Source organism: Sparus aurata, chromosome 18, assembly GCF_900880675.1.
Source record: "Sparus aurata chromosome 18, fSpaAur1.1, whole genome shotgun sequence".
In the NCBI taxonomy this organism is placed as follows: Eukaryota; Metazoa; Chordata; class Actinopteri; order Spariformes; family Sparidae; genus Sparus; species Sparus aurata.
This window is the reverse complement of record NC_044204.1, coordinates 23,110,200-23,136,443: the sequence shown is the minus strand read 5'-3', so window position 1 is coordinate 23,136,443 and position 26,244 is coordinate 23,110,200. Positions and strand designations below refer to the sequence as shown.

At 44.7% G+C, this 26,244-nt stretch overlaps 1 protein-coding gene across 4 annotated transcripts; it reads left to right on the top strand.

The window, feature by feature from the left end:
- The first annotated feature begins 2,524 nt into the window (after positions 1-2,524).
- Positions 2,525-26,011, top strand: LOC115568213 (ras-GEF domain-containing family member 1C). Of its 4 annotated transcripts, XM_030395316.1 has the most exons (15): positions 2,525-2,870; positions 8,695-8,864; positions 15,132-15,347; positions 15,562-15,684; positions 15,915-16,052; positions 18,243-18,464; positions 19,638-19,712; positions 21,373-21,474; positions 22,282-22,384; positions 22,477-22,556; positions 22,650-22,745; positions 22,862-22,957; positions 23,048-23,171; positions 23,279-23,351; positions 24,310-26,011. In XM_030395316.1, exons 3-15 carry the CDS (start codon positions 15,138-15,140, stop codon positions 24,332-24,334), a joined length of 1,467 nt encoding a protein of 488 aa, XP_030251176.1. In that variant the 5' UTR covers positions 2,525-2,870; positions 8,695-8,864; positions 15,132-15,137; the 3' UTR covers positions 24,335-26,011. The 4 variants fall into 4 exon arrangements, with proteins under 4 accessions (XP_030251176.1, XP_030251178.1, XP_030251177.1 ...); XM_030395317.1 differs by lacking the exon at positions 8,695-8,864 and having other exon boundaries at positions 2,526-2,870; positions 21,376-21,474; XM_030395315.1 differs by lacking the exon at positions 8,695-8,864 and having other exon boundaries at positions 2,526-2,870.
- The last annotated feature ends 233 nt before the right edge of the window (positions 26,012-26,244 follow it).

The following is a 26,244-nucleotide window of genomic DNA, read 5'->3' as shown; positions in this document are numbered from 1 at the left end:
AAAACTGGTAGTGAAATAAAATTGACATTTCTTTATGACACCCAGCCCTATCCTGAAGATACCTTTGATCATTTCTGTTAATCGTGATAACACTGTTCACAACAAGTTAGTTGCTGAGATCTGGGATTTGTACAGTCCAATAGGTCAACTGATACAAACAGTTAGCTGTTCATACAGATTTTAAAGAAACCCCAGGTTAACCCAAGACAAAACAAATGTGATAAGAACATTTAAGGGTGAGTCAGAGAGTGAAATAGCATGCATACATGCTGATTAACTCTCAGCCCTCACTGTTGCAGCGGCCTCTGCACCTGCTTCAGTGCCTCTTGCTGTGTGTGTGTGTGTGTGTGTGTGTGTGTGCGCGCGTGTGTGTTTAATAGAGGGAGAGAGTTTTATCTCTGTCCTCTGCTGCAATGTCAGACCCATCCTTTCCCTCATCCAGAGGAACCAGCAGCAGGCGTCGAAGCTCCAGGGACAGCAGTTCACACAGCCCCTCATGGCTCGACAAGGACCTTTACCACTGAGCATCTCATGCGCTTAATTATTTCTCTCTCTGCCCATCTCTCCCTTTACTTCCCTTCAAATTAATTACTCCCCTCCAATAACTTACCCCTCAACCTCGCAATGAACACGGGGACAGCAGCAGCCAGTGTAATAAGAAGCGTCACCCTCCGCTCCCTTAACCCATCATCCCAGCTTCTCATCTGCACTCAGTGGGGACGTTCTGGACATTCCCTCATTGTTGTTTTTGAATCAGGTTAACACTAATAATTAACTATGGTTTTAATGGAAATACAGTCTGGCTCTGAATGTCACAGACTCATTTCCATATTCAGAGATGGCTCTTTCATTGGAGGGCCACGGTCAGCAAGTGTCACTCAGGATGAAGAGGGTTTGCCTCGGGATTACAAATGAAGAGAGTGCTCATTGTTTCTTGCAATCTGCCCACGACTGTTTGAATAACCTAGCTGGTCCGACACTTGTGCATAATGGGCTGACTCACTAGCTGACAAAAGGACAGTTTTGAATAATATATTAACGTTTCAGTTTTACCCTTTTACATTTGCTTTGAAATCAGCATGGCCTCGCGCGGATTAAAAGGCTCACTGGTGATCACACTGTTTGCATTTTTTTTACAACCTTAGTGACTAACATACACCCCAATACATGGAACAGATGTACAATGCGCTGAAATGGTACTGTCTTCACAGTACAGTCAGGTGAAACAAGAATACAATCTATAGTGCTGTGAAATGAGAGAAAGTGCCTGGAGCATTAGAGATATGAAACTGTGTATGTGTGTGTGTGTGTCTGTAGACAAGTGAGATAAAGTCTACTATTGCTTTACTACTGCTTGCCCACAGCACCATCAAAACGTGAGATTCAATAAACTACCGGAAATCGAATTATCCTTCAAAATAAAAGCTGCAAGATATTATAGAGAACAGAAATTTCAGCTCTGGCTGCAAATATAAAGATGGTGATTAAGTTGTCTTCATGAGAGCCATTTCTAAAGGTTAAGTGGCCATCTACCTCCGGGCCCCAGACCCTCAAACCTTGAAAAGTGGTTAAGCAAACTTGTTTAGCTATAAGCACTAAAAGATTACAGTTTCCAAATAAAACAAAAAAGACATGATCTTTGAAAGTAACCCTATGTTAATCTAGTCCAAAAAGCAGCTTTAATTGGCTACTTTATTATTTAAGATTTTTAAAAATATATTTTTTTATTTCACATTTATCTTACCAGGAGGTCCCATTGTGATCAAGATCTCTTTTACAGTAGAAACCTGGCAAAAAAGAAAATAAACCAAGGACAGCACTCCAATTAAACTGTTTGATTCTGCTACAATATTAAACAGTTTAATGGGAGTGCTGTCCCTGGATTCTTTTCTTTTTTGCCTAATCATCCCAATCAGGATTCAGCACCCTGCATTCAAGTTATTAAGTGGGTCACGCGTCATGCATATTTACTTACAGTAGGTACCTGTCCGAGGTTGCAGCCCTACAACATCACAACATAGTAATACATAAAAGCCTATAAAACATGATACACCCAAATTGCATTAGGCTACATTACACAGTGCTTTGGCAATCAAGCAAAAGCAGGAAACTCAGGAAGACAGAATAAACAATCAACGGTCAAGCTAAACAAAAGGAAGCCTGTCTAAGGTCAGTTAAAACAAGGAGGCAGAGCACAAAATGTAAAAACACAAAAAGTCAATATGAGTCATTACATGTAAAAGGAATGGTAGTGATAAAACAGGCAAAGCCACAAAAAGAAAAGAGAGAGAGAAGAAAAAAATACAGAAAGAAATGGTGGATTTGCTATTAATCTGTTTAATTTATATACTTTGGTATGAATCGGGTTTTAATTAGTGACAATCCCCCCCTCTTTTTTTACCATCCATAAAAGAGGATGCGTCCCGTGCGCGTCCTTGTGTCTTATTTTGAAAATCCGACGCGGAAATTTGAACGACTGTGTCTACTTGACCGGTGAGTGAGTAGTTCCCTCTCCTCACCTCCGTCTGATCACTCGCTCGGAGGACGTGTGGCTGTGCTGTGCGGTCCGCGGTGTCTCTCGGTGGCGCAGGACAGGACGGTCGCCACGCCTTCAGGGACGCGCTTCTCCACGGCGTCAGCTCTCTGCTCGTGTCGCCGTGACAACCCCGTCCGGAGCCTTGACATTTTTATGACAAGTGACATTTTTTTTTTCTCCTCTCAACATCAACCGGGCTGTGCCTCTGGAGTCCGCCTTGTACTTCTTCCCCGCTGATGCCACTTGTGCTGTTTTGATTTGGGAGTATCCGGAGTTGTTGATTTGACGTCGGATACAAGCCGGGATCGAAGATGGGGATCGAGGTGTAGTGCTGGTGAGTACCGTGATGGAAAGCGAGGTCAACCCCACTACTCCAATATTGGCATATTGAGATTGCGCTCACGCCCACAGCCTGAATGCATGCGTGCGTGCGTGCGTGTGTGCGCGCGTCCCTGTGTGTGTATGTTTATGCGCATGTGTGTGCGTGCATCCGTGAGAGGTGTTAGAACGCCTCACGAGCGGCGGGGTCTGTTTACCTTGACTGGAACACTGTGTCGTCACGGCTCGAACTTTACTAGCGACAGCGGTGATGACATCATGATCGAGATGCCGTGGCGCCCGATCGCATCACTCTACTACGATGAGCGCATCATCACGGACCCGAGGCGTGAGTCAGCGGTGTCCTGCTCCGTTTAAAGGGCGTGTGAGGGGACCCGGCGCACACTGCGTCCTCTGCCCTCAGAGGAGAGATAGGGGGGAGATAGGAGAGGAGAGGGGAGGAGAGGTGTCAGCGGCTGATACTGTAACAGTCGATGGACAAGCACTGAAAACAAAGACAGTAGCCACTGATAACTGGGACCGATCTTATGCCCCTTCTGTTCTGTTGTTGACAGGGTTTGGTTCACTGTGGCGCAAAACCTCATCTCGCGTAATCGCGTAATTATTAACGTGGGAGTAAAGATTGTGTGTAAACTGACTGCTGATTTCTCTCAAACACTCCCCTCTCTCTCTCTCTCTCTCTCTCTTTGTCAGTCCAGCCTCTGCATATGTAAATTCAAGTCCTGTGTATTTGTTGTTGTGTTTCTCCGCACACACACACACACACACACACACATAGAGGCAGAGCAGGATGAACAGGTGTGGCACTGTTGACATTTTCTGGGGTTTTTTTTTCCTTGTAGTGAAAAAAAATATATATATCTGCATCATCAGCTAAAGAATCAAAGAGCCGGTAAGCAGCAGCATTCTTCACCCGAGGGCTTGGGTGAAGAAGGATTTGCTGTCTTTCCCCCTGCAGCTTATTGCCAGGTGTGTGAAAGTAAGACCGGCTCCGTCAGAAGAAAACCAGTTAGGTCGGGGAGAAATTCTAGTCGGGGTTGTTGATATCACCAGTTCTTTTTCTTCTTCTTCTTCTTCTTCTTCCCCTCGGTCAGGCTGCACATCCCAGCCACCCCCCACCCTTCAGGAGTGAAAGCGCTGGAGTGGGTCATCACATTTCGTGACCGAGCCGCAGCATCTCCTCTCAGCTCCTTTTTAACACATGCCCTGCTGCATCTTTATTTACCCTCTCCCCCTATTTAGGATTCAACCCTTTGAAAATGTGTATTTGCTCACCTTCAGCTGGCAGTAAGTGCTTCTGGGGTGAAAAACAAACCTTTTCTGTTTAGTGCTTGCTGAAGGAGAGTTCCCTTATCGCTGCCTGATTTCAGTTCCTGTACCATCATAAGCACCCTTTGACTTTGTCCTCTGCTGATCAAGACCCTCTTCAGCCCCCTTTGTTCCACCTCTTGAGCTCGATCTGTTTCGATGCTCGTGAAGCCTCGCTGCCCTTGGCGATAGATTGGATTTGATTCGAAATGGCAGCTTGAACTAACGGTACAGTAGATACAGGCTGCACAGGCATGACTCACCCACGAGGAAGGGGGTCTGTCAGACAAGTCTGCAGGTACGGACACGGAGTCCGGCACATGTGCCCTCCAATTCAGACCGAGTCTGCGGAGGATAACAGGTGTGCCGTTAATGAGGGCAATCGTTTGTTCTGTCGTGAGAGTGAGAGAGGCGAGTTCCCAGAGAGGTTGAGAGTGTGCATTTGTGGGGGGGCGAGGGAGAGAGAGGGGAGGGTATGTCTGGGGCAGGTCAACAGGGAGGTAAACACACAGTAGCTGTTAGTCTGGAGGCAATGACAGCTTTATCACCACCACAAGGTTTATGACTGTGTGTGTGTGTATGGGGGAAGGGGTTTGTGTGTGTGTGTGTGTGTGTGTGTGTGTGTGTGTGTGTGTGTGTGTGTGTCTGGGGGAATCATAGATCACACGCTATACTACGCTACAGACATGACAGAATTCCACTACCGGCTTGCGGCGGAGCAGTCAAAACAGGAATCCGCTACAAAGTCCTGCTGGTGACTCCGTTTACCTCTGCACGACAAATCTCAGTTTAGATTTTGTGATTGCCAAACACACGCAAACTCACCCTGGAAACCCTCCTGCGTTGGATGTACAGATGAATGTCGGCAGAGAGGGGAAATTCTTTAGTTCTTCTCTTTTTTTTTCTCAATTCGAAGAAGGCTTCCTCTGGAAATTACATAACAGAATCAGAAACATAGTAAGAAAAAAAACAATTGTGAAGAGGAAAGCTTTTCATTTCTATTAATGCAAAACGTTCCTGCTAAAAAGGGTAAATCACCAAAGTTCTCTTTGCAAGAGTTTCACTCGATTGTCAAGAGCGTTAGATTTTTTCTTTTTCTCCCAACCTGACATAAACAGCCCCTCAGCCCCAAGAGGGCTCGACTGAAAAGGGGGACAGAAGATTGTGATGGCCTGTGCACCTGACAGGCCTTCTGATGTCATTTGGCTACTGGGCAGCTTTGCGGCTGACACCGGGATGATGAGAGTGATTTCGGCGACAGGATGTGGCAGACGGGGGTTCACATGTGGAATCGCTCTGTCACAGCCGGCCGAGAGAGAGAGAGAGAGGGAGAGAGAGGGGAGAGGAACAAGGGATTTTGATGGAATAAAAAGAGGGGAAAGGGGGTGTCACAGTGGGGACCCAACAGGCATCTAATTACCTCCCAACAGGAGCCTTGACTCCATGGAAACACTCTGCGCTGTCCAGAGACTGCTCCTAGCTGCCTCCACATGGCCTGCGTGCTGTCATATGGGCAGCAGCTATTGACTGGCCATGTCTTTATGGATCGGCGGGGTCAAAATAAGAAATGGAAGATGATTAGATCCCTGGTGTGTTCAATTAAACCGCCGGACTCAGTATAGATTCCACCAGCAGATGTAGGCTCCAGGTAATGAAATCTTTCCCCATGTGAACAGTATGTTTTACCAGAATTCAATTTGGTTCATCAGGTCGGAGAAATATAGCCTTAAAATACTATTTTGAGGGCTGGATCGCGATACACAATATATATCTCAATATTTTTAGGTCTCATCATAAATGCCAGGACTGGGCGACGTCACAATATTTTTGACCACATATCTGGATATCATGACAATATTGTGGGGATACGCTCAGAAAATACATCACTTCACTGTAATGCAGCGTTTAAAACCGGGAAAAGACAACACTTGTATTGAATGTACAAGAATGTATTATATTGCCCAGCCCCTCGATCACAGCTGTCTGTACCCTGTGGAGTTTTTGGCCACTAGTTCTGCATATGAGCAACATTTTGAATGAGAGGGTTTCGATTTTGTTTGTATTGTCCAAACACACTCCTGCCGCTGTTTTAACGCTTCTCGACGGATCAACAGTTGGTGGCAGGAGCACATAGCAATCCACCAACAAAGACAGTGTAGATGAAGACCACTTGCTAATAAACATTAATAGACATTGTTTTGCAAGGAAGAAATTAGCTGCAAGCTAGTGAGCAATGTCTATTTTGAACCACTTTTATCTACTTCAAATTCCACTTTAAAAACGGGCTGTTGATTTCAGCATTCAGTGGTTAATTATGGTGCGAAAATATCGACATCAATAGCACCATCATGCCCACTGGGAAGTCCCCTGATAATCTGTGAATGGCACGCTGTTGCTGTAATTGATAGAACAGCTCATCTCAGACAAAAGTCCACAAGTAGAAGGTGTGAATGCATCTATTTCCGAGGGCGGGAATGTACCGTGCTCTTGCTCAGCGAAAAGAAGCTGCGCGTCAGTTTTGACACATTATGTGCGTGAAAACTCTTCATGTCCAAATGTCAACATGAAGCTACTTGTTGCGGACTAATGGAGCATGTATTCTGACCTTCAGTCCGTCTCTAATCTTATCACAATACACGAGCCACGAGGTGCGACCAGTCCAGGCCGAGCGATCCCTCAATACTAATTAGTATGCCCCGACATCATACATCAGCAGTGACACACTGCGTGGCCCTCGGCCCGTGCTGGTTGTAATGAGCAGATAGATGTGCTTTAACAGGGAAGGAGGCAGCCATGATGAAATTAGTAACGTCAGGTTATTAGATTTGCATCTGTTGCCGTCTCGCTCATTAGTTTGCGGCGGTTATTGTGAAGGTTTGACTGTGAGTAATACAATGCTGAGTGGGTGTTTGGATGAACAACCTAATTTCACAAAAAGCTTAAAGGACTATTAAGGTAGCTGCACACAGGCATTGTTTCATTCAGCCTTTCTGTCTGGATGCTCTTAATCACTCCACTCTCTGTTTTTTCCCTTCCTATATTCTTCCATTCACTTGGCAAGCTGGTAATTCCTCGTAAGTGGCACTTGAGGCAAAATTATGCCTGTTCAGAGGCAAAATCACTCTTGTCCAGCCCCCATCGAAGGAGCGTCGCATCAAGGGTGGTTGTCAATTGGAATATTATGAATAATACATGACTGTTTTTTGAAGCATTATGACCATTGTGAATAACAGATTTAGGGCACTCAAGGCCCAGACACGTGGAGCGTCTCCCACTTAGAGCCAATCTGTGCTCGGCTCCAATTATCTCTGAGCAACATGATAGATTGCCCAGACCCATCACATGTCACAGACCTTCAGTTCATAAGTAGAACACCGTTTCCATCCACTCCGAACAGGGGAAATAGTTTTCAGAAGTGTTTTTTTTCGAACGTGTGAAGTGGTTTGAAAGAGATGTCAGTGGATAGTGGTGCTCAACCTGTATGAGCACACACTTTCTCTCAGACAGATGGTTTTGTGTAACACTGATCCTGTTTTTGTATGAATGGAAATAGCCAGGTCTCCAAGTAAGTAATATAAGTGTCAATGGTCTTGCCAAAAAGCTTTTTTGTTTTTCCTTTGCGTTATACAAAATGTCTGCGTTCAGGCGACATCGCTTTGAAAGACTATACCCGGGCACACAGATCTGCAAAAAAGACTGAACACGCTGTGGTATATAGCCGGGCCAGTAGTTGGTGGTGTAACGATGTAGAGAAACACCACGTCCCGCGCACAACCGCTTTCTTCTTCAGAGCAGTGAGTACAAACAAACAAGAAGACGATTGCGAACACACGTTCAAAAATGAAATGATTTTGTCTGGACGGACGTTGAAGGGGGTTGTTGCCTTGGAAGAGCTCTAATAAACTCAGTAGAGTCAGCAGCACAAACAGCCCGGTAGTACGTCATTGGTGTTATTGTTGCCACTCACGGACGGCTATTAGACCGAAAAGCGCAATACACACGCGCAAAGTGGGGCGGTGACGCCACCGTTTTCACAGGATCCTGACAGTGCGCCTTTACATGGCAACAGTAGAGGCGGCGGTTTCAAAAGTTTGCGCTCTAAGACCCCCGTGTGAACGAACGGCCAAAACACAACAACAACAGTTCACTGTTCTCTGTTGAAAGCGTTTCCGTGTAAAAAGCCTCTTGTTCTGTTTGAAATGTGAGAAAACACGGAACTTGAGCCGCACCTCTCGGAGAACTGTGGGACAGATGGTTGTATTCACGGCGAGGGGATGACTTCACTTGGACTTAGATACACTTTGACCCTTTTTCACAAGCACACATACTAACAGAAATGCTCGCATGCACACATTACTGTGTCCCAACTCGCTTAGGAATGAGGATGGCTGCACACGTGCGCAGGGTGTGTTCACGGAGGAGAATTCCCAGTGAGCTTTACATTGGGGCTGATGGAGCTGGTGTGTGTGTGTGTGTGTGTGTGTGTGTGTGTGTGTGTGTGTGTGGAACAGGTGCCAGGATGTCAGGGTGACCCCTACACACACTACAGGGGGATTCCAATATAAGGGATTTGGGAAGTGTGTCCCTGCTGATCCCGCAGTGTGATTCCCATCTTCTCTACCACAGCGAGAGGCTGGGGAATGGGTGGGGAGCTGGAATGCCTGGACGGTAACTCAATCCTGTGAGTTGGCTGCTGTGTGGGTGCAAGTGTGCATGCATGTGTTTTCTTTTTTTTCAGGCCACAATGAGCTCATTTGTTTTCTGCTGCACGCACACACACCATTAACCGACAGTAGTGCACTAGTTTGATTTTGCTGCGACGCGTGTGTGGCGACATATGTGCGGTATTTTGCGCTCTCTCCCTGTAGTCAGCGGCGCCAGGCATTCACCGCGCAGCTCCGCAGCCAGATTGGCTCGGCCCCTGCACCTCGGCATTCAGTCTGGACGCCAATACACTTTTGGGCCTCCTGTTGAGACTAGGGATGATGGTAGGGGCGGAGGGCCAAGAAGCCACCAGTGCCAGCAGCTCCCACTGGGAGAGCAGGCTGCTGCAGGGCCATCTGCACAGGCGTCCTGACTGGGCTCTTTGGAAAGTAGGGCGTGGAGAGGGAGCTGGAGGAGGAGGGAAAGAGGGGAGTCAGGGGCTGGAAAACAAAGCCCACGCCATCATGAGAGTACTCCCATTATTTTCGCTAGTCGCATCATTTTCAGCTTTCAAAGAACGCTGGCAAAATTTAGGCCAGCGCCGTAATACTCTGAGGCACACAAAACAGTGTCAGGACCAAAAATATGTGCGTTGCTGCTTTTTTAGAGCGTAGATCCAAAAATAGATGAAGTGAAGTGTGAACTGTAATGTGTGGAAGGAGCGAACATGTGGATCCAAAATTAGAAAGGAGGTGTTGGAGTATGTAAATGAGTTGGAAATGGGTGGGGGGGGGGGAGTCTTTGGAGAAAAAGAAGAGGAGTTTAGAGAGTCTAGGAGAAGGTGAATTTAACATTCATAAAACCTAGACTGTCTGCGCACTACCCTCGGGGGGAGTATCACCCTACCGCACTCCCACCCACCCACCCGCCACAGCCCACCTCTCTGTCCTATCTTATTCTTACACTCACCGCACCCGAGAGCAAGGTAGGGGATGCAGTCTTTACCTCGCCTCTTTCAACTGCGATCACTGAAACCAGGAAGCTACTGCAGAAACAAAAACAAAAACATTGCTGCAATACTCTCACCGGATATTTGCTTTTGCTTAGCCCTGGCGACGCGCTGCTCCTCTAAGAATAGCATTGCATCACATCTCGGTTTCACTCCGGCTTTGTGTGGTGTTTCTCAGTATTGATATGCCGCATATCCTTTCAGTCAGTTAGACATAAGTAGTCCTAATTCCTAAGAATCCTTTTTTTTGAAACTATGACATCAATGAAAAGAATAACCAAACAATTTTTATATTTTGACACTTACTGAGAAGCAGACGTTCCACCCAGCAACACATAGCCACCAGAGTTCAGTTATCAAGAAATCTTTTTTTGTTTTAGTGATCCATGAAATGATCTAGCCTGTTTCTGCTACTATAAAAAGCATATGGGTCTGGAATATAGACCTGTAGGCAAGTACCTTGTCCTTAACTTTCATTTTGGGTGATGATGAATAGACGTTGCCAGCAGAGCCAATGAATCAAAGCCAGCTGTGACGGCCCTAATGGATCTTTTCAAGTCTTTTTTTTTAAATATCCCTAACTGCAGACAAAGCCTCTACTGTATGCCTTGAAACCGAGCCAAGCAGCAGAGCATCATTACAACAAGGGTGACTCCATCTGCCACCACCAAGGAACCTCAACTCTTCACCTTTGACCTTTGACTCTGTAATGATGAAGGTCAGACAGTGGTTTGACTTCCTCTGAAAAAGCCTCCTCCGTCTTAAAGGAGAGCCGCGCTGAATGCTGATCGTCCTGATCCATGAACTCCTCGGTGGCAGAACTGATTTGTCAGCAGCTAGGTGTCCACAAACACACGCACACACACACGTAAGTAATACCATTTATGTGGTGGAGCAGGTTTTACAGAGACCGAGGTGGAAATAGATACTAGAAGAAAGAGATGAACAGAGTTGTGAAGCTGCTTGACAGGAATGCCATTGTTTCATTAACACACACCAATATGCACACACACACACACACACACACACACCCACACACACACACGCATACACACAGCTAGACAGTCAAGGGTGCTGATAAAGATTGTGTGTCTCCAGACAGTGCCATTCTGTTAATCATGATAGAACAAAGCAGCCGGATCCCCTGATGGCTACGATAACTGCCCGACAGAACCTGAAGACAAAACACACACAGCCACACACACGCGCATGCACACACACACACACACACACACACACACATGCACGCACACACACATGCATGCTGCAAGGGCCCTGAACAATGACACTCCCCCAGCTGTCTAGACGGAGCGCGGGGCTGCCGTTGGCTAGCTGCTGGAGATCTCAGGGGGGATTAGTGCACACACCACTACACTCACCTGTTCTCAGCTGCTCGTTTCTCAGTGTGTTTTTTCATGCGGCGTTGATACAATGCGACAGGCGCAGAGGGAGCTGGATGGATCATGAAGTATGGACAACAAGTTTGGAGGACAGATGTGGAGGACTTCCTGGTCACATTTTCTGGAAAAACGCGGCGTAGGCAATATAAGAGTTTGTAAAAAGGCAGTCATACACGACATTACCCTCGGAGGTATCCGTACGTTTTTGTTTCGCACTCATAAGTCATATCTGAGTCACAAGACTTGTTCGGTTCATTTGTCTTTTGTCTCGATGATCTTTGACTTCTCGAGAAATGATGAATCACAGCTGAATGTCATCAATAAAGACGTCAGCAGAGCCAATAACAGCCCCGAAAATACGACCCTGGGATTTGTAACATTTGAAATAGGCTTTTTGCCAATAGTCTGTTGGAATCTCACATTGATGAATGTTCGAAAATTCTACCATGGTGTTAAGTTGATTCCAGCTGACTTACTCTCACAACTAATTATTGTCTTTTGATGGTGCAAATTGGGAAAAAAGATCAGAATTTATTTTGTAATTGTCAATGAATAGATTGTGGAATGGGTGCCCCAGAAGCTCAGTTGGTAGAGCGTGCGACCACCGCATAGAGGCTTTGTCCTTGCTGCAGCAGCCCAGGGTTTGAGTCTGACCTGTGGCCCTTTGCTACATGTCATGCTCCCTCCCTCCCATCCCGTTTCATGTCATCTTTAAGCTGTTCTATCAAAAATAAAGCCATTAAAAAAGAAGGTAAAAAATGTGTAAAATAGATAGCAGTATTATTTTTTTGTCCGAGTTCCCCTCTTCTTTGTGTCAGTTTTAGTGAAAACTCGGCTAAACGTGACACACTCAAACACTGATGACTGGTCTATCATGAGACGACCACATCTGTAGAGGAGTTACCTGGCTGACATCTGACTGTGATCTATCGGCGGTGATGAAACGATGAATCAGAGCCGCAGAAATGCTGGAGGCAGGAGAGGGGAAAGCGGAGGAGGAAGCAATTGGGAGAAATAAGGAGAGCGAAGATTATCACACACGATAGAGGAAATCATTGACAGTGTGGGCACGTAGAATAACACTCTCACTCACTCCCATACATAAATGAATACCAACACACTGGCAGAGGGATCTGTGTGTGTGTGTGTGTGTGTGTGTGTGTTTGTATGCATGAGATGACTCACAGATAAACTCCTGGATTTAGTCTCACACACTCTCCTCGAAGCTGAGCCGACTTTGACTTCCTGTCAGTCCCATCACAGAGGAAGTTTCTTCCAGTCGCCATAATGTTTACCTGCTGCGTCCGCGGGCTTGTTGAATTTGTCCGTGTCTCTGCTTATCGGGCCGCGTCTTCTCTGTGGCTGCATGTTGTAATCCAATCTAGAGGAGGTTGCTGCAAGGAGACCCCGGGTTTACCCTTTTTTGGAACCTAATCTAGACGGTGACAATTTTTTTTCCCCTGAGGAAAACAGCTCTAATGTCATTGAAAGGGAATTCAAAATCTAGGGTTTTAGATGATAGTAATAGTACTTTCCAACTGAGGTCCCTTGGGAATGTGGCACCACTGCAAAAATAGACGTATAAAACGCTTTCTCAAGTTGACGGCGGTGAGAAACACTCACATTGTTGCTCGGTTAAACATAACATCCTCTCACGCTCACTTTTTAACAGAGTAGGGCGCAATAGAGTAGCCACGGTTCTACTGTAGTTCTGAGTAGCACACAGGAAGACGTCGACCCTGTTTAACCACAACACATATCACAGGAGACGTGGCTGTGGGTGTCAGCGGCGTGAGTAGGAAGGAAGGCTGTGGAAGCGCTTTCGCAGAACGACTCCCCAACCCCCCCCCCAGCCTGCTGCTCGCCTGTCCGTGTGTCTAGTTGTGTATATGAGTGCACGAATAAGAGCTCATGTGTGATGGTACAGGGAGAGGACAAAGGGAAACCCGCCGCGCAGGCAACTTGAGACGCTGAGCTGTGCTTCTGCATGCTAGTGCACGCTTGACCTTTCACCCCAGGGGACCCTCGACGCGCCAGGGACAGTTTATCAAGGTGGCTGATAGGCGAGGTGGGGGAAGGGAACCTGAAGGTCACCAGAGGATGAAACGACTGCGGCAAAGGCGGACCATATCTCGGTTTCCTTCAGTGATTTAGGACGACAGCAGATATGGCCGGAGCGTGCCGTAGTGCCATTTCTCAGATTTGAACTCTCTGTGAGATTGTATTATTTACAATGTGTTTTACAGGTTATTAAGTTAGTTAGCTGAGCTCTGGGTTTCTTTTCCACCTCTCCTCTGCGTTACTTCCCTATTTCTGTCAGAATCAGTGTGTATGTTGGTGTGTACAGATGCTGGCCCAGCACAGGCTGCTGTCAGAGCCACAAACACTGGGAAGAATATCGCGTTTACATCCAAAATAACGTTCTGCGCGTTGCTCAGAGTCTGTCAGCAATTGGGTTCGCTGCCTTTCTCGTTGACTCCGGCGGGCAGAGAGGCTTTGTGCTGCTGAAGTCGCCTCAAGGCACCCAGAGACTGCAGTCATCCCTGGTGATGACGAGTGATTCAGGTAGACGCAGTTCAGGCAGTGAGAGCAGGATCAAAGAATACAATATTTCCGTCTACAATATTCCATTGCATTTAACCAGTATGATCTGTTTCCTCAACCTTGCCATTTTGCAACTTGTCCCTGGAGGAGGGGTCTCCTAGATTTATCATTTACAGGTAGGTGACATCAAGGTTACGTTGAGAGATGACGATAATTGCACCCTGACGACCACAATGCTCTCTGTTTTTCTGTAGTATCTCTACTCGAGCGTAAAGTGCTTCTTTTCCACTACGGCTGCATTGTTGGTCCACTGAGGCAAGGAGCGTGTTGAATTTTTAAAACGTGTAACCCAAAGCATTCTTAAAGGGGAAAGACATACAGGGCAGCGAAGGAGGCCACGCGATCGCTTTCAGGCAGCAGTCTCAGTCTCGACTGAGTGACCCACATTTTGGTCCTCTCCTCCGTCTTGTCGGCGTGGATGGCGGGGGGCAGCTGTTGGGGAGGTATTCCCTGTCCTCCAGCTGGATGGAATGCGTGTGTCGCTGCTGGAATGAGAGTGAATGGGAGACGCTGCATGAGAAAGATGAACAAAAAAATGATAAAAACAAAAAAGTGTGTTTGAGAGTGTGTCCAGACTCAATGAGGATGATTGCAGCGATTGCCACCAACTGTTAAAATTAGAGCTGTAAGTGTTAGTCATCAGTTACTCTATAGACACACACACAACCCTCAGGATGCTCACGGACGCTCGATCACAGTTGGATCTGGGGTATTTGGAGGCTTTGAGCTCTGTGTCACGTCCCCAGGTAAATCCTGAGCAGTGTTGCTGTGTGACAGGTCACGTTGTTCTGCCTTGAGGTCCAGTGCCGTCAAGGAATGCTGTTGCCATGGGGGGTTGGTTCATATGGCCTGCAGCGATGTTTGGTTGGGTGGTGCATGTCAGGTGCATTGCATCGTTCACAGAATATCCTACATTTCTCTGTTTTATCTTATTAATCTGAGTGTCTTTCCCAGTAAAGTTCACTGTTTTGGTGCACTAATGTCTATTTCAGACGTTTCGAGTTTGATGACCATATAGCTGAAGAATCTTTACAAAAGAAATGTGCATATTGGCCTTGTCATACATATCAGATTTTTTTCTCCCTAGTATCCGTGTTAGCATTGTTATTAAGAGCCCGAGCTACAAGCGGAGCAGTTGTGAGACCTACTTATATTAATTTCCTCTTGCCAAATTAACTACTACCAGTAATGTACTTGAGTTCCCATTTCATAAAACCCCATCCCTCTTCCTCTTTCTGTTTCTGATCCTTCTGCTGACTATATATTTTTTTTCTGTCTGTTTGTGTTTCAGACAGGAATGCCCCAGACTGTGTGCTCAGGCACCATGTTCACCACTCCCAGTGGCTTCAGCCCCCATCTGGCCTGTGCTGAACCAGGGGAGGAGGAGGAGGCCCCACAGGAGGGCCCGGGGCCCGTGGCCTGCCTGGCCGATGGGCCCCCGATCACCTCCGCTTCCCTGGACACCCTGATCCAGAACCTGGTGCCCACTGCCGATTACTACCCCGAGGTAAATAGAAGTGAATTACAGTCTATCCACTGTTCATTATAAACTGCTGTAGAAAGTCCATTTCAGGTTGTGGTGGTGTTGACAGACAGTGCTGCCAATTAGATTATCAGCCCCTGAAGTGCTACTCTGCTTCCTCTGATTACAGAAAGCCGCAGTGTTTTTTATTGATGTAGTGGCAGTGTCTTAGCGAATGTCTCCTTCTGTCCTTTGACAGAAAGCCTATGTGTTTACCTTCTTGCTGAGCGCTCGTCTGTTCATCCCTCCTCCTGAGCTGCTGGCCAGGGTGTGCGAGCTGTGCATCAAACAGCAGCAGCTGGACCAGAGCCCACTCGATACGGTCAGCACTGCACCACACACAAATACATAACTCCTGCATATGAGCTAATGAACAGAAACACAGGCACAGCAGAGACATTGAGCCGTGCTCGTGCTCTGCATGTAGGCAACAACAGGAGCTCATTGCTGCTTCTTTCTGCCGGATTGCTGACTTCAGTCTCATGGTTTTCTTTTGCTGAGGGAGTCAGAAACTAAGACCAAACCAAAACTCTTTCACTTCTTTAACAACAGGCAAAAGTGCGCAAGTTTGGTCCCAAGATCCTGCAGCTGCTGACGGAGTGGACAGAGACGTTTCCGACAGACTTCAGGGATGAGAAGATGGTCGGACACCTCAAAGACATCATCCACAGGATAGCTCCATGTGATGAGGTAAAGTAAAGACAGCCATATGACAGCAGGAACTTCTTTAAATCTATGGAAGGATGCTAGATCGTCTTATAAACAGGTTCAAATAACGATATGATGGGATTCTAGGGGATCACAACTGGTGAGAATTCTGTCAGAATGATCCATAGCGTAGTTGTTGCCTTCATAGCCTTTATAAGCTGTTGCTGCAGTGAGAAATTCTCTGATGTGAAACAAAATTCAATTATCATCAGTACCACTGTAGCGGGGTGATGGAAGGAGTCAGAGTGTCAGTGCAGGGTGAGTAGCCACAGCTCCGTGTTACACAATCTTACATTGCAGGAGAGGAGACGAGAGGAAGGAAGGATGTTAGAGGAGTGGCTCTATCTGCGGCCTCGGGGGGAAAATAGAGGGAGGAAGATAGATGGAGAAGAGGTGGGGGTGGGGTGGGATACAGGGACACGGAGAGCGGAGGAGGAGGTGGGGGGGGGGGGGGGTGATGGAGGCGAGTGGAGGGAGGTGAAGAGAGGACAGAAAGAGGGGAAGGGCAGGTGGTGATGAATGTGCTGCTATTTGCAGTGTGCCGTCTACAGTACGTGTGTGTGTGTGTGTGTGTGGGAGCTGTGGCTCTGGGTCATTTGTGAGACAGACTGACCCGACGGCCTCTGTGACCAGTCATCTGGAGGGAGGAGCACAGAAACACACATTCCTGGACACAACACGCAGCACATCGCAGCTGCTGGGAGAGAAAAATAAACCTCGAAAACACGCGGAAGAAATGACGTTGTACTCTTGTATTCTTGGGCTCATTAAATCCTTTTAAGCACCATTACATGATGTCAAAATACATTGCCTTCGTTCTAAAAAGATAAAGATGTTGTTTTTGTAAACTTTTGTAAACCAGCCACACAGGAATACAGTTAATGAGGTACAACTTCACACATGTAAAGAGATTAGAAATGGCCAAGAATGTATTAATTCTTTACAAATCTGTCAGTGGATTCCGGATTGACAGGATGATACGGATAAATAGAGCTAAACAGATACCAAGCTGATTAAAATGAATATACTTTTCTTATGCGTGCTGATACTTGTATAGAACTATCAATACCAAAGTGCAATGTTGCCATAAAATGTTCCATTTAATTTTTGAAGAACTAAAAGTAACGTTATGCTGGTCCTTCTCCATGACCTACATAAGCAAAAGAGACCATCAGAGAGAATAATAGCTGTTTATGTATTATTGAAATAGTTATACGAATGCCTGTCACTAGGTCTGTGTGCTGAGGATGAATTGAGTCCTGAGTTAAAAAAGACAGCTTTTTTGTCTGGTGGTGCGGTACGACACTAAAACACCTTTGTCATCTTTTGTCTGAAGTTTCACGTTGTAGCCTTTACATACATAACTAAAGTTTAAGCAGCGTTTTAATGTTCTCATTCGATCTACTTTATATCCTGGAAGTCACTTTAGTCCATAACATATAATCACACAATCTTGCACGCATATGGCCAATGAAAGTGATAGAATGAGCCCCTAAGGATGCAAACTAACCGGTGAGTATAGCTGTTAGATGGAGTAAACTAAAAATAACTGAAATGTAGAGGATTCTACAGTGTAAAATGAAAATACAGAGCATGCGTGCACATGCTGTTATAAATACTGCATGTATAACTAATTACTACATTTTAAGTGGGTTGGGATACAGAATGAGAATAAATGCACATGATATAAGACTTGCATGTGACCTTTGAAGGATAATATATGTGTGTGTGCACGTCGCTGCACAATTATATTATAATTTAAATGATGTGTATACAGTACGATAATATAGTACGGTGGCTATTTCACAGGAAACGATGCATTAATAAAGAGAATGTTTAGGTTGCCAGGTTGTTAACCCTCACCAACAAGCAGATAATATTAGCTGTTTTTCTGGTAGAATACTGCTCAGCGTTCTTGCCAATAACTATTTATTAATGACTAATTAATATAAATAACTGTACACTTATTGACTTATCAACCTGGCAGAGAATTGAGCGCTCACAACCTGGCAACCCAGACGTTCTTTTGATTTATGCCCATTACTGATCTATGAAGCGTTGATAAATTATTCATTAAAGTCGTTATTGACAGCTCTCCTCTCCTCTCCTCTCCTCTCCTCTCCTCTCCTCTCCTCTCCTCTCCTCTCCTCTCCTCTCCTCTCCTCACCGCAGGCATACTGGAAAACCCTGAACCAGGTGCTGCAGAAGCTCAGCCAGAGGCTCGCCCTGATGAGCCAGGGGGAAGAAAGCATTGTCAAGGTCTCCCTCAACGCCTCCTCAATCTCTGACAAGCTGGTGGCCTTCAAAACCAAGCCTCCACCCATCCAGAAGGACATGCTCTCCATCTGCAACGACCCGTACACACTGGCACAGCAGCTCACCCACGTGGAGCTGGTAAGGAGAGGGGGAGGGAGGGAGAGGAGAGGAGGGCGTGGGTTACACAGAGGTCAGGGTAGGAGATGGTAACGAGGATGGACGAGGAGGAGCGGACAGGATGGGGGAGCTAAATACAGTGAAGCAGGGTGGAGACATAGTCCAAGTCAAGGACGCAACCATGGAATCTAAGACATCAAACGATGATGGAAAGAGATATGAGGGTGATAGAAAATGACTCTGAAGAACAGAAGATAGACAGGTTGAAGGTATAATAGTAAACTGACACTGGCAGAGTCACTTACCATAGTGATCCGGCAGCATTTTGAAGCTCGCTGTAGTGCAACTCTGATTATGACTTGACAGCTTTCTGCAGCGCTAACTGCTCGTCGCCCGGTGTAATAAAAAAAGGGCAATAATGCAATGACACATACACGAACAAAGGACCTCTGCAGCGCCCCTCACATTGCATGCACGGTGCCTTCAGACCATTCATGTGTGTCTTGATGCGGGCACGTGGATCTGGGGGTGGTTTTGTTTCTGCGCGTGTGTATGCGCGTGCGCCCGAGTGCGCTTGTACCCTTGTCTGAGCGGTGACATCACCCTAGAAGTCAGTAATGCGCCTGGGGCTTCAAACAAAGGGGATAAAAAACGCTGTGGATATATGTGACCTGACAGCTTCACACTCTGGCACACACACACACACACACACACACACACACACACAAAGGGAGAGAGGAAGAAAGAGAGAGAGGCCGACAGACATGTACAGTGCACACATTCAGGACAGTTTCTACTGTTTGAGCATCATGCTGATTGTGACTTACACAAATTAGATGCTGTTGTGCTTTCTGTCGCTGTGTGTGCAGCACTGTGTTTTGATTTGGATTGTATCACGAGCCGAGATGGATCATGAGTCATTTTGAATTGCATGTGTATTTTGCAGCACAGTTGTCTTTTAATAGAAGCGAATGTCGTCCGGAGTGTCACTTTGAGGAAATATGATTCCAATGAGTCACGTCAATGAGTCATTACTTCCCCTTATTGATTGTCTTCCATTACTGAAATGAAAGAATTATTAATGGGACTACCCCCATCGGTTTGAATGTGTGTGTGTGTGTGTGTGTGTGTGTGTGTGTGTGTGTGCGTGTGTGCGTGTGTGTGCGTGTGTGCGTTTGTTTGTGTATTTTCCAGGAACATTTGAGTCATATTGGACCGGAGGAATTTGTCCAAGCCTTTGTTCAGAAAGACCCGCTAGATGGAACCCAGGTAAACTTTTAATTATTTGAAAGCGACGTGGTATTATGTGTCAGTGTGTTTTTATTTGGAGCATCACAACGTTTATTTTTTCACATTTTCAGCTTCCTGTCATAGTAAAAAAAAACACACAAAAAAAACATGAAAATGCTGCATTCCAGATAACAATTTCCGACCTCTTTCTGGAATAAGTAAAATGACGCGGCACTTGAAGTCTGAGTTCCTATTTTTAAAACTGGTGGCAATTCCTTCAAGGCCAGGAAGATGTGTTTGTAGACATCTTTGGGTCGTGAATGGAATATTTTGTTGTGTTAAACGGGTTGTGTTAATTGCGGTTACATGAAATGTGAATTTGTATCTGCTACCTCGTGCTGTTTTTCATCCTTGGTTTCAAGGAGGCTGCACTGCTAAACAGGCGATTGTGTGTAAAGGAATGTCAGTTTGTCATGGTCAGCCATGTTTTAGTTCACATTATGTGTTGTGCACCAGAAGCACTCCGAGGTCGGAAGTTGGAAATTTCAACTGGAATGTAGCAAATGCCCAAAAGTCAGAGTCATGAGCGGGGATGCAAGTTTTCATTTCTTGAATTGATTGTCAGCCGCCTTAACAATCGATAATTGTCTACTCACTAATAGTATGTGAAATGTGCTGGATGTTTTTCCACTAGCAAAGTGCTTTAACCCATGACGTGATCTACATTTGATGCAAAATCAGATAAGGAAGAGATCAATGAAAACACCAGAAACACAGTTACTTGAATATAAACTAAATAACACAAAGTAATGACTTTGTTTTCATTTTGAAGCTCCCATCTGTTGATATTCAACGACGACAATAAATCTATTAATGATTCATGATAAGCATCATTAGACATGAGTAAAAGTAAAGATATTGTTTACTGTTGCTTTGGTAAAAGTGAAAGTTACCAATACGAATAGTACTTGACTAAAAGTCTCAATGAATATAATATTAAATGTACTTTATATCAACAGTCGAATATAAGGAATATCATACATACATACTTACATGTATCTATACGCTGTACATTATCGATCTTGCTGATTATTGGATCCGATAATAAGCATCTGATTTCTGGACTGTTTTTAATCTAATTACTGACAACATTCATTCTGTCCATGATACATTTATTTGGTTTTGGCTCTGATACAACATGCAATCTGCAAAGTAACTAGCAACTTAAGTTAAGCAAATGTAGTGGACTGGCGGCAAAAAAAGTTACTTGAATTCCATTCTATCACTGCCTGTTGTTTGGTCCTAATGTCAGGTCATGAGGGGTTCATATAAATTACAGCAGGGCACTAAAGTTAGATGTTGGCACATCGTTGTAATATCAGTCACACACACGAGTGCTTCTCTGCTTTCACTCTCTTTTTCTCTTTGTTTCTCTTTCCCTTTTCTTCACATTCAGCCGCTCTCTCTTTCAATCTCTGTCCGTCCTTCCCCTATGCTTTTCCTCGTGCCCTCCATTGATCGTGTTATTTCCCGCTCCCAGCTCACTGTCTTTGTCATTTACACTCACAGGGGGGGGTCAGCCTGTAGATGGGAAGCTAATTAGTATCAGATGAATTCCCTATGGTCGCACCGCCTGTACTGACTTGTGTTTGTGTGTGTGTGTGTGTGTGTGTGTGTGTGTGTGTGTGTGTGTCGTCAGCAGCCGTGCTTCGGCGACCAGAAGAAGAAAACCACCAACCTGGAGGCCTATGTCAGGTGGTTCAACAGACTGTGTTACCTGGTGGCCACTGAGATCTGCATGGTGAGTGGCAAAGGTTTGAGCCACCAGGTGCTCGTTTGTACTCACGTTAGACTTCAGAAGCAAACAAATGGGGCTTGCTGTGTCAAAAATGAGTTGTTAAGTTAGTTAAAAGTCTGAAATCCCTCAAGAACACTTACCCTGACAATAGAAAGATATGTTTTTTATATTCTGTTGTGCCTGTGCCTGTTGATACAACTTTTTTTTTTATAACAACAGTTCATCTACTTTTTGTATCTTTGACAATAACTCTTAGAACACCTCAATATTATACTGGTCCCTCATTCTCAAAAAACAGGAGAGGCAGCAGTAAAAGGCATGATGCTGCAGAGCATCACTGCCCCCTAATGGTCTGTTTGTGTTACTACAGCTCTACTTGTAAGAATACTTGCAAATTACGATGATTTGTATTATTGTTTAATCTGCTGATTTCTGCAGTGATTAATCTTCTCCAGGACTTTTTTTTTTAGTCACAATTTCCCAGAGACGTCTTCAAATTGCTTCCTTTTGTCCGATATTGCAAAACTCAAAGACTCTTCAGTAACTATCATAAATGTAAAAGAAAAGCAGCGGTTTCTTAAATTTAAGACGTTCTATATTGCAAACGTTTGCAAGAAAAATGACTGAAATTATTAATAGGCTATCAAAATATTGCCAATTAATATTCTTTTGATCAACTGATTGATTAATCCACTAGTTTTTGCAGCGCTAATTAACTATTTACACCTGTACATGTAGAGAAAGATAACATTCACTCAGAAATGTTAAGTAAAAATGGAACAACCTAAAACATTTTCTTTGTTTTTGCAGCCAGCAAAGAAGAAGCAGAGGGCCACAGTGATAGAGTTCTTCATCGATGTTGCCAGGGAGTGTTTCAACATTGGAAACTTCAACTCCCTCATGGCCATCATCTGTGAGTCTCACTTTTTGATATCTTCGAGTCACCACTGAGAAATCTCCTGCCTGAACTGGTATTAATAGTTAAAATCCATTTTCTTCCTGTAGCCGGAATGAACATGAGTCCTGTGTCACGGCTGAAGAAGACTTGGGGCAAAGCCAAGACTGCCAAGTTCTTCATTCTTGAGGTAAAGACAACTGAGCGATTCAATGACAGAGAGGTATGAGATGGGTGATAACTTGAAGCTGACAGTGTATTTATTGCTTTTTTACTTTGACAGCATCAGATGGATCCTACGGGAAACTTCTACAACTACAGGACAGCCCTGAGGGGGGCTGCCCACCGCTCTCAGACTGCCAACAGCAACAGAGAAAGGGTAGGGCTTGGCGCCACGTCACTGCTATTACTCTGAAAGCATGCTGGCATCAGTTCAGTCATTTATTTTCACCTTCACGTCGGTCCTATATCTTCCTGCCGGTTTTGTCTCTTCAGATTGTGATTCCCTTCTTCAGTCTGTTGATCAAAGACATTTATTTCCTGAACGAAGGATGTGCCAACCGGCTGCCCAACGGCCACGTCAACTTTGAGGTGAGCCAGCGCTTTCTTTCTCTCAGCCCCTCCTCATTTAAGCTTCCTAAAAACTTTTCGCTCAGTTTAACTTATTTTTTTTTTCTTTAGAAATTTGTGGAGCTGGCTCGGCAGGTTGGTGAGTTCATGACGTGGAAACAGGTGGAGTGCCCATTTGAGGTAGATCGGGCCATCCTACACTACCTCCACACTGCTCCCATCTTCAGCGAGGACGGTGAGAATGCCTTTTCTAACTTTTCTGCATTTGTTGATCGAAGTATTTGTTTGCGATCGTTTGCTCCTTGCTCTAATCCACTTCACTATTTTTTTTTTTTTCTCCAGGACTTTACCTGGCATCCTATGAGAGCGAGAGTCCAGAGAACCAGGTAGAGAAGGACAGATGGAAAGCACTCAGGTAAAAATAATAACACATGTTAAATCGGGTTGGGAATCTCTCAACACCTCCCGGTTCGATTCGGATTAATTTGATAAGTTTAGAACTGATTCTGAGTCAAAGGGCTAGGATGCAATTGTAACATGATTATCGTATCATATTTATCTCGATGCATCAAATCCTTTGATTTCTATACATAATTTATTTGTTCTCATTGTGTGATTACTTGTTGCTTACTAGGGCTGTCACAATTTTGGATTCTTAATCGAAAAATTCAAATGAACTTTTAATTTTGATCATCAAAATCAAAAGCAGGATTGATGATTCTCCCTGTGGTTTTTCTTCTCTCCCCTGCTGCCTACTTGAGTGCATCTGAAGGAAAAATAACAACAAAACTTCAAAGACAACACAGCTTAGTTGACCGGTAGCCTGCAGCTCTAGACACTTGGCCTGTGTGCATCCTTTCTCAGAGATCCTTTATTGATTATTTTGGGAAGACGGTTTACTCTGAACAGATTTCAGAAACCAAAACCATTTAAATCAAAAATCTAATTAAAAAGGAATTTAAACAGGATCCAAAAACATTCACTACCGACTATATAATGGACTGTTTAGTGAGCTTGCCATTTTGTAGTGCTGACTGAATGTAGATCAGGAATTAATAAAGCCTATGTTGGTGGTCACTAACCAAATATTATGTACCATCATGCATTGTATTGGAGGGGAAAAAGATATACTGAGTGGTGTCGTTCCGATCAGCTCACTACATAGTCCTCTATATAGGACTCCCAAGGTAATGACAAGTGAGTCATGAGCGAGTGGCTGATTTACAACACAAACATAATTTTTCAAGAGAGAATGACAATCTATCTAAAAATCAATCAATCAAGTTTTTTTCCCCCTCCCCTAATGTCAAATAAAAAATGCTGTTGAGTGTAAACGGACACACCAACCTTTCTCGTCTCTTGTCTCCCATCAGGTCTAACGTTCTGGGGAAGACATGAGGCACTGACGGCAGCTAACCCCTCACCACCAGCGAGGGCGCGTGTGTTCTCATTGCACTAAAATGAACTGTGAAGGAACCTAGCTGGTACTTAGGTGTTTTTTTCTACGAAGAAATGATGAAACAAAACAAATAAAGAAACACGATGAACGGGATTCATCAAGAAGAGTGTACAAAAAAAAAAAGGGAAACGTTACAAAAAAGTGAATTGGAAAAAGTTAAGCTAAGGAAACTGGAACAAAATGCCTTCGCAGCATATTAAGAGTGATCAGCGGTGAGGTACAGTATGTTGGAGAGGGATACAGCCTCTCCTCTCCCCTTTCCCTCCATGTGTGTTTACTCTGTGAAGATATGTTTACTACTATAGAGAGTACAGTTACAGGGAAAACCACTTTATAAAATGAAATTCCTACTGATGCTATCGTTGTTTTTTTGTATTTGCTCCTCTCCCCTTTCCTCTCTCTTTTCCCCTCCCCTCTTCAGTCCAAAGCCTTGTCTCGGTATTTAATTTAACTTAAATTTTCCTTTTACTCGTAACGTACTGTATTGAAACTTACAATTATGTGAAGGGCGCTGGCTAGCCCATATCAGCTGTCAAATTTTATAGGTCTACTGAAGGAATCTGGGAAGACAAAAAGAGGACATGCCTTGAGCATTTTACCAGTTCATCTCGCGTGTACCCTTTTCTGTGTGTTTGTGGATCAGACGCGTTCGCGTCTGTTTCCGATTGTCACTTGTTTTGCATGAGAACGACTGGAGAAGTCTGTTTACTGTTCATCTCTTCTTGTATTTTCTTTTTTTTTTTTTTTTTTATTGTATTTTATTTCGGGAAAAGTGTTTGATAAGGGAATATGAACTGTTTCAAAAGTGTTTACTCCTTTTTAAATGTATTGTGCCATTAATGCAAGACAACTACAGTATAGCTTAACAGTCACAAGGCCGGGCGTGGATTGTGTACAGGTGACATTTACCCCTCATCTTTCTGCTCTTCAGGAAGTTTTCTCTGACTGACGTTCAGTTGTCTGATATATTTATGGAGATTTCTGTGCTGACAGATGTATAGTTTTTATCGTAACTTTTCCTTTTACTGAATATGAAGTCCGACGGCATGCAACGACAGGTGTTTTTAAAGGGGCATTAAAGCGTATCCACCTCGTGAAGACGACTACTGTGGAGGGACGACGACGAATTGGGGGACTTCTGTTGTTCTGTAGAGTCAAGAGGGAAACTTTTGCCATATGAATCACTGCTTGTCATGACAATTCAGGTTCCTCTGACTTGAAATGTGTTGTTTATCGTTTTTTGTGGGATCGTCACTGAGCTTCGTATCTTGGCAGTTTTGTTGTGATTCGGGAGCCATTTTAGGGGGTGGGTGAAGGGGAGGAGAGGAGGGTTACGGGGGAAGGGAGCGGGAACTATGTAATTATAAGCTTTTTAAAAGAACAGTCTTATTCAGTTTGCTATAAATGATTGATGTCAGTGTTTTCTCTTAAGAAGCACCTTTCCCCTCCCAATAACAGACTGACTGTAATTCTCCCTCCTTAGTTGTCATCAATAAACTTGCTTTCCCTGTAACATGTTCCCCAGATAAGTTAAGACTATAGAGAGCCAGAGATGTGAAGTCAAACCTGTCATTCAAGGTGAAGACATGTTTTAATAAAACATTGCCTGTGGTGAACATGTGTTTTCAATGACAGTCTCCTACACTCCATTAGTTCTGCTCTTTTTATTGTGCAGTCAGGTCCAGCTTTGAATATTTGCTTACACACACACACATACACACACACACACTGCAGTTTGGGGCATGGATTGAGTTCAGTGTTTTTCATGGTCAGACACACTTTTGGCTCGGACATCACTGCAAGATGTGTGACTAGTTCTTTGAAAAAGCCTTTAATAAAAGTCAACCAT